General features: G+C 37.1%; 1 protein-coding gene across 1 annotated transcript; it reads left to right on the top strand.

The window, feature by feature from the left end:
• Positions 1–13: 13 nt before the first annotated feature.
• LOC101255256 (uncharacterized) lies at positions 14–7,366 on the top strand. Its single transcript, XM_004249794.5, has 5 exons — positions 14–453; positions 4,085–4,242; positions 4,719–4,770; positions 5,474–5,540; positions 7,016–7,366. The coding sequence occupies exons 2-5, from the start codon at positions 4,087–4,089 to the stop codon at positions 7,104–7,106; spliced, it is 366 nt and encodes a 121-aa protein (XP_004249842.1). The 5' UTR covers positions 14–453; positions 4,085–4,086; the 3' UTR covers positions 7,107–7,366.
• The last annotated feature ends 1,469 nt before the right edge of the window (positions 7,367–8,835 follow it).

Genomic DNA, 8,835 nt, shown 5'->3' with positions numbered 1-8,835 from the left:
GAATTTCTTGGGAAGTTGTGTGGTGTGTTATAAACTTTTGAAATATATTTTGAAGCAGAGCAATGAAGTGTTTTACTTGAAAAAAAATAAGAGGAAAATTATACAGAATGACAAACAAACATTTGGCCTGTATTACGAAAATTGTTATTTGCGACGATAATTTTGTCAATTTTTTACGAGGATTATACACGCTTTAGGAAAAATCATAATCACTATATTTGAATTTGTGAATATTGACATGTTAAATATTTAAAAGAAATTCTTAAATATATGCACAATGAAATATACAAATTGCAAATGATATAGATTTTTGGGGAACCTTGTACATTCACGTTGACGGGTAAGTGACGACGTCGTTCTGTTACTTTGTTCTTTTTCATGTTATCAGACGCAGTTGTCAGTGTGAGCTCCTCGGAATCTGGATCCAACTATCTGTGTGCTCTTCTTCGTCTGGTGAGTTCTCGAATCCTTTATCATCTTCCTATCCTTGTAGAATCGATGATAAGTTGACTTTTATCCTCTTAGATCCGTTAATTGGGATTCTGATTGTTGTAAATTTACCATCTATTTATAACGGTTCTTGATCTCTTGAGGGTAAACACTGAATTGGATCGCAAAGGGTTAGTTTGAGAAGTTGGTTGCTTCTTTTGGAACAGTTTGATAGGTAGTTCTAACATCGAGATATTTTGTGCTTTGAAATGTGTTAATTCAGTAAACAAAGTAAAAGAAATAACTTTTTTGCCGTTAATTTTGTTTGCAATTAGAGAGTCAGAGGCATTGGTGAAATATCAGTAGGGCCGAGAGAGGTTGTATCATGAAATTAGTTTTAACATGGTGTTTTTACAGAATAGTTGGTGGCAAATGATGTGGGTATCTCTAATATGAACAAATCAGTGTTTGTTCACCTTAACCGTGAAGCTAAGGGGCACTTTCTTCATTAATGCTGAAAGTGCAACAAAACCTTGGCACTTTTCTGTGCTCTTCAGTTCGAGCCTTTGCCAATGTTAGACAAAATTTGTACTTACCTATTTAGATTAAGTAGAATTGTACCAACTAAAAATGAATAAGTAGAATTTTGAGGGGATGGTTGCTCCAAGGGCCTAACTAAGCGAAGAGTTTGAGTGACGTGGATCTGCTCAGGCGCTTAGCCTTTAGCCCAGACCCATCATTATTTTAAAATATTGTGAGCAGATGGTTCTTCAATTTGTCGAGAAGTACTCAAATGATCCCAATTGCTTTTTCTTTTTTAAAAAAATTTCTTCTTTGAAGAAAATATTCACGATCAATTGAAGTGAATAATAAAATGTTGTTTTTAACTTGGGCAAACCCCTTATTAACCAAATAAGGGTAAACTTGAAAAATCAATTATTAACTTTTTGATTACGTGGAACACCACTTATTTTGGACCAATGATCTTTTTTGTGACGGCGATTTCTTGGCCATTTTGCCTTTACTTTGATCATATCATGGAGTACGTGCTATTTTTCACCAAGTTAAGTACTAGATAACTCTGCCCAACAAGGTTTAGGTAGATGGAAAGTAATCATCTTGAACACGCCGTGGAGAGGAAACCATCTTTCGGACTTGCTAAAAATTTAAAGTTGCTTAAGAAAGACATTAGGTTGTGGATTAAGGAAGTGTTTGGGGGGATAGAGGTGAAAATGTGGGAGATTATGATAAAAGTGGGCGAATAAGAAAGTTTAGAGGTGGGAATGGAGTTAGATTGGAGGGAAAAGGAGAAGAAAGAAGTGCCAAAAGTGGAATTAGCTTTTTTGGTTTTGGCTCAAGAGAGTTGTTGGACAAAAATCAAGGGCGTTGTGGTTGGAAGGGAGGGACTCTTAATACAACTTTTTCTTTGGGTAGCAATAGCGAATATAAGGAGAAATTTGATTGGGTTTGTGGAAGTTGGGGGAAGGAGGAAGTAGATGGAGCAAGTGTTCCGTTCTATGAATCATTGTTTAAAGTGGAAGGCAGAGTGAAGAGCAAATCTGGGAGGGGTGGATTTCAATCACATTGAAGGAAAATAATAGTTATTGGCTAGAGAGGGCTATTGAGGTGGAGGAAGTGTGTGTGGCAATTGAGAGTTGTGCAGGTGACAAGGCTCTACGGCGGCCGGATGGTTTCACTCTGGCTTTCTTTCAGCATTTTTGGAGTATGGTCAAACTTGATGTTATGAGTACTATTGGTGAGCTCCAAGAGAGGAGTGAATTTAAGAGAAGCTCAAATGCTTCACAGTCATCATTACAAACCTATTTATGTAGTAGGAATCATTTATAAGATTATCTAAGGTGCTTTCTAATAGACTTCAGAGCCTTTTGGATGAAACTGTCTCTTCTTTGCTAAATGCTTTTGTGAAAGGAAGACATAGATGCAACTTTGGTGGCTAATTAAGTGGTAGATTCGAGGAAGAAATTGGGTGCACTGAGGTAGAATAAGGTACAAGCGTGATTACTCCTTCTGCTCAAATGTTGGTCATTTGGAGAGAGAAATATGAGAGGTTTGGAAGGGGGGTGGAGATGAGCTTTGCTCAATTGAGAAGTGGTCTCTGATCCCTTATTTTCTTTTGGTGCACCCATGTAGTTCCTGTTTGTATAGAGGATTTAGTGTCTCTTAACCATATTTTGTACGTTTTCTCCTTTTTGGTATACCTATTGTATAGGGCTAGGCTGGCCTTGTTATTATCAATGAAATCTTTTACTTGATAAACATAAAAAATTGTGTAGTATGTTGTAACTAGTTAAAATAAAACTCGCATACCAGGACTTAAATTAAGTACACGAGAAGGTAGACATTAAGATGCAAAGCTTCGGATGGAAAAACCCCTAAATGTGGAAAATATGTCTCCACTCTTTCCAGAAGTTGGTGAGACGAAAGACACATTTCCCACAATCATCGGTTTGGATTCCAAGGGAACCCAAAAATGTTCTTTTTTGTTTGCTATACAGCGAGAGGAATGATTCTAACAGCTGAAAATTTGAAGAAAAGAAATATAACTTGTGTTATCCAGTGCGATATGCATAAATGCTTGAGAGAAGAGGTTGGTTGTCACGTCTTTTGGTGTATTGTAAAGTGGTTTCTCTGTGGAGAATGGTCTTTAAACAGTTCTGCTACACAGTGGGTGATGCTAGCTACTGTCAGACATGTGTTGTACATCTGGGTTGGGACAAGTAGGATAAGAAGACAAAGGTCATGAGCAGTGTTCAGGAAAGCGAGAGCAAAGCGATGCGAGCCTTCTACGCTTCACAAACTAGAATGAGTATCTGAGTACTTCATCGCTTAAAGCGTGAAGCGGGGCCTTATCAATTTTTTCCGCTTCACGCTTCCCTGAACACTGGTCATGAGAGCTTGCACCGTTAGCTCTTATGTCGGTCATATGAAGGGAGAGAAATAGGAGAGTAACGAAGGGAATTGATAATGATTCTGATTGTCTTTTGGTGCACTCGCAAGATTTCCTATTTGTATAGATCCTATAGTGATGTAATTATTTACCTTAAAGGTAACTCACATGTATGAATGGCTTCCTATACCTATGAGAAGAAGCACTGACAAAGAAAAAAGAAAAAGACAAAAGAAGACGGAAACAACAGAGAAAAAAAAAAGATAAAAACATAGCTTATTCGTCTAAGTATTTTTTCTCAAGTATTTTTGCAATTAAAACAATAAAGATTTTCAATTACTGATATTCACATATATCACTCAGACTTAATTTCTTTCTTGCTTTTATGCACTTCAACCTACATTGCTTATGGGTGGAGAATATAACCAGTCCAGTTCATCTGCTGTGTTGAGTTTCCTTCGTAACTAATTCCCTAAAATATAGTTCCTAAATAACAATATGTTGTCCTTACAAAAAATTTAATTGTTGAAGGTAACAGATCCTGCTATTTATTGCTTTTCTTTAAGGTTGCCTTCTAACTCTCATGATGTCAGCCTTCTTTATTATACCTTGAAAGTTCATAATGAGTTGGAACTTATTTATGTTACTTGCTAGGCCGCTACCTTACCTCTTTTCTTGTCTTTTGATTTCATTTTAACAATCTGTCAGTCTAATTTTTATTTTTTTTATGTGTGTGCACACCTGAAGTCATGGCTGGATCTGGGAGTTCGATGCTATATTCGTTTCTTCTATTCATCGCGACACTCTCTCTGCAGGAAGTGTATAGAGGAAAGCTAGCATCTTCAGAATTGTATACCATCCTTGGTGGATTTACTAGTTCTCTCATATTCATTTTGTTGTTAACGGTGAGAAAAATTTACCTTTTGTGGTAACAAGTATTGTGCTCTAAGATCTCAAAAGTGCAGGCGCTGCAAAGTTTGTACCAGTCTAGTAGTGCTGTTAAAATTTACTGTGCCTGTATTCCTATACAATAAAGCTGTATTAATTCAGATGTATGCTGTAGAAATTGTTCTATTCATCTGCAAATACATGTGCATCATACTAACTTTTTTCTCCCTGACATTTTTTGCGGCGGAATTTTTTTTTTCCTTTTAGATTAATTCACTTTCGTATTTTCCTATTTTATCATCTCGTTGTCAAATCTACTGTTGTCTTAACCATTCATTGCACAGTTTCATGACTGCCATGCTTTATGGATGCATAAAGTGAAGTATCACATGGTGCTTTACAAGCACACTTGAATTAAAAAAGTGTTGATGTGCTAGCACATTACTTGCCAAACTAGTATTGTATTGAGCTTGACTTGGTGATACTGTTGCAGTTCATCGGAAACTATCAAGAAACATCTGGCATAAGGACTGGATGGGGTGCTGGTGAGTGCATTATGTTTTGACTTTCTATTTTGATATTTCAATTGATTCTTTTGATGATCTAAATAATTTCTTAATATATTTGAAGTAGAAATAAACGAACGGATTTTGTCTTTTAGTTGTAGCATTGAATTTATAGTATATTTTCTTAACATTTTATCTTAATATTCAATCCCATATGCATACATTGGCGCAACTAGCTTGTGGCAAGGGGTTCAATTGAATTCCCTTTGCCTGAAAATTATCATGCATAAAATAAGGTAACTGTTGAATCTCCTTCACATATGAGAAGATTCTAGCTTAGTGGCAAAGGAGGTTCAAACTGCTTTAGGCTAGGTACAAATCTAGGTGTGATCTGTGTTAAGTTGTGTAGACCATATATCTTTGTTATTATTAGTAAAGAGATACAGTAGCTTCTTTTTTTTTTACAACGGTAACAGTTATGTGTATTAATCTTCAGCACTAAAGGCTGGGGTCCCAAATTTACATCATGAAGCTACATACAGTTGTGTGTACTTAAAACAAAACTAAACCAGATCCACTTCATCTTACAAAGGACCTAGGATATCTCTAACAGCTATAGGATCATTTACATACTCCAAACTGCACCAATAGCAAAAAGTGATCGTACAATTCATTTTAAGAGATACAGTAGCTGTATGGATCAATTTATTTTAATCTATTCTACTGGTCTGTTACACTGCAGTTATACTTGCTGAGGTTGTAGCTCTTATTGCTGCTAGCACTGTTCATCGAGTTAGCATCACGACATGGTAATGAACTATACTATCTAGTTGTTATTATTGTGGATATATAAACTTATGTATATTCCATGTGTTTTTTTCTCGAGGGAAATCTCTTAGATGAGTTAAATGAGCTAAAAAGAACACAGAATTGCTTAGAATGTTTCCTTTTTCCAAGGGTCTCAAGTTCGAAACCTCTTACCAGCAAAAGCAAGGGATTTTCCTTCTGAGTCGAGCTCGTCGCACCAGGCTTGCCTAGTGCGGGTTATCTCTCCTATGTGGTTTGAGAGCTATTTCATAGGAGCAGAGGTTTTACCCTGTGTGCACCAAAAGGATAGCGGTTGCGGGTTTTCCTTGTCATTAAAAAAAAAGAATTACACAAAATTACTGGGTTTAATTTTGTTGAAGTTGGAAATGGTTATGTGTTCATTGTTTGAATACATAGACAAACGCCTAAACTTGTCGGGATATTTCATTTGGACACCTTAACTTAGTTCATGACCTATTAAACACCTAATTTTGCTTAAATTGTGTTCTATTAGACACACCTAAACTCAGCTCATAACATTAAGCACCTAACGGGAAGGCATAAACTTTGTTCCCCATATTTATGTTGGACACCTTCTCCATGTTGCCTCTGGTTCCCAAATTATCTGTCTTATTATGCGACTTCAGATTTTCTACTCCGAAACTACCATGATTTTTACTCAACTTGACTGTTTCCTAGTTGACCAAATGGTGGGACTTCTTTCCATATTTCCTTCCCAAGGGAAATTCCTTTAATCTGTCTATTGTGTTTACTGCTTTTGAAGTAATAAAGAACACTCATGTTGTATAAGTGGGCAAGGAACCAAAACACTATTAATTAGAACTAATCTGCCTTGGAAGTAGCATGCACACTGTATCTTCTATGTAGATAGCTTCCTTTTATATTTTTCCTTGCCATACTGAAGCAAGTCTTGCCAAACTATTCCTCACTTAGAGATGGCGATTTCGCAGTATTGCTGTTTTGATGCTCATCTATCATCTCCACCTCCTTTCTCTTTACTCTGTTCTCTTGAGCAGCTTATCCAAAAAATAAAAATCAGGTTTATATTATAATGTTATTAATGACCAGACTCAAGCTTGACTTCCTTTCTGAACGTATGTCCGGCCTATCAAGTGGCACTCCAAGATAATATATGGGTAACAAATGGGCGGTGAAGCTTGTCATACTCATCAAACCCACGTGGACAACTAGTTATTTAGTAGATTACCCTTTTTTGCCATCTCTAATGGAAGATGCAGTCTAATATGTTGTCAATACTTGTGCCACCTTTCGACCAAACAAGAGAAGCTCATATAAAATAAGTGGCAAGGTTGGAGAATTTTGTCCTTGATTCTTCCTGTAAATAGTTTTATTAGTTTATATAAACATGGTCATGCAAGAACTTAACTATAGTACATATATGCGTGGTATTATAATGTTTATAAATCTGATTGGGCGTTCCTCGTTCTTAATGCAGCTTCTTGTTCTCAGCTGCATTGCTGTATGAGGTCAACAAGCTCTCAGGAGTGATGGTTTCTAGAAGTGAATCTAGAGGCAAAAGGCACTAATGTACCCTTTCGCCTTCAGAGGCTGGGATGGTTGGAACCATTTGCTTTACCTTAGTAATTTTCCTAGTAATGTTATGAGAGATGAGGCAAATTTTACCAGAACTTGCAGAACGATATATTAAACGAAATCATGAGCGAGTTTATGTCACTACATTCTTGGTTAATTTAGGTTTACTTAACCAGAATGTTTTTATATATTGTTTAACAACATAACGTATGATAATTTTGTGGTGAAAATTCCTCAAGTATTCCTACAATAAGTGTTTTGTTGGTTTAATTCAAGAATAAAAAAGATAGCTGCCCCACGACTCTACTCTACTGAAACATTTGAAAAAAGACAGACAGGATAAGTTTGCTACTTCTCATTATTTGATTAAGAAATTCAACTAAATAAAATTTCACGTAGCCATGATATTCTACTCGTCGAAGGGATATGTTTTTCATGCATAAAAAAAGGGTCAAAATTACTCTCAAGCTATTTGAAATAGCTCATATATATATATCCATTGACCTTGATGAGTTGTTTTGGCCGTTAGAGCCAAATGCGTTTGTAGTAAAGGTTTTGACGGACGTCGATGAAAAATTACGGCAAAAATAACATTGAAATTTTGGATCACCAAAATGAAGGTGAACTATAGCACACGAAAATTGATAAAATTGAGGGTTTATCTCTCCGGGGCTTGTTTGACCTTGAAAATGTGTCGTTTTGACTGTCAAGGCCAACTAGGTCCAGTAAGCGCTTATCGAACGTCCATGAAAAAATTCGGTAAAAGTAATGTTGAAATTTTGAATCATAAAAAATATATGGACTATAAAACATGATAATTGACAAAATAGGGGTTTACATACTCCGGGGCTCATTTGACATTGAAAATGGGTCTTTTTGACCGTCATGGTGAATTGAGTCCATAGTTAAGGTCTTAATGGAATGGGGGTATGCGCGCTTCAGGGATCGTTTGACCTTGAAAACGGGTCGGACTGGACGTGAGGACCACAAGGATGCATAGCCAATGTCTTACGGACGTCCACAAATTTTTTTGGAATTTTTGACATCGGAATCCGGATCACCCAAAAAATGATTTCCTATAGCACACGAAAATCGTCAAAAAAGGGATATGCGCGCTTCAGGGCTCGTTTGAACTTGAAATTCGATCGGACTGGCCGTGATATCCAGCCGGCTGCATAGCCAAGGTCTTGACGGACGTCCATAAAATTTTTTGGAATTTTTGACGTCGGAATCTGGATCACCCAAAAAATGGTTTGCTATAGCACATGAAAATCGTCTAATGGGGAGTATGCATGCTTCGGGGCTCGTTTGACCTTTAAAATGGGTCGGACTAGCCGTGAGGGCAAACTGTCTGCATAGACAAGGTCTTGATAGACGTCCACAAAATTTTTTGGCATTTTTGACGTCGTAATTTGGATCACCCTAAAAATTGTTTTGCTATAGCACACGAAAATCATTGAAATAGGGGGTATGCGCGCTTCGGGGCTCGTTTTACCTTGAAAATGGGTCGGACTGGCCGTGAGAGCCAACCAGCTACATAGGCAAGGTCTTGACGGACGTCCACAAGAAAATTCAGAAATTCTGACGTCGGAATCCGGATCACCTGAAAAATTGTTTGCTATAGCACACGAAAATTGTCTAAATTGGGGGTATGCGCGCATGGGGCTTGTTTGACCTTGGAAATTGGTCGGACTGGCCGTGAGGGCCAACTGGATGCATAGC

This window comes from Solanum lycopersicum, chromosome 11 (genome assembly GCF_036512215.1).
Source record: "Solanum lycopersicum chromosome 11, SLM_r2.1".
Classification (NCBI taxonomy): domain Eukaryota; kingdom Viridiplantae; phylum Streptophyta; class Magnoliopsida; order Solanales; family Solanaceae; genus Solanum; species Solanum lycopersicum.
The sequence above is the reverse complement of the archived record's forward strand: the minus strand, read 5'-3'. Positions and strand labels throughout refer to the sequence as shown.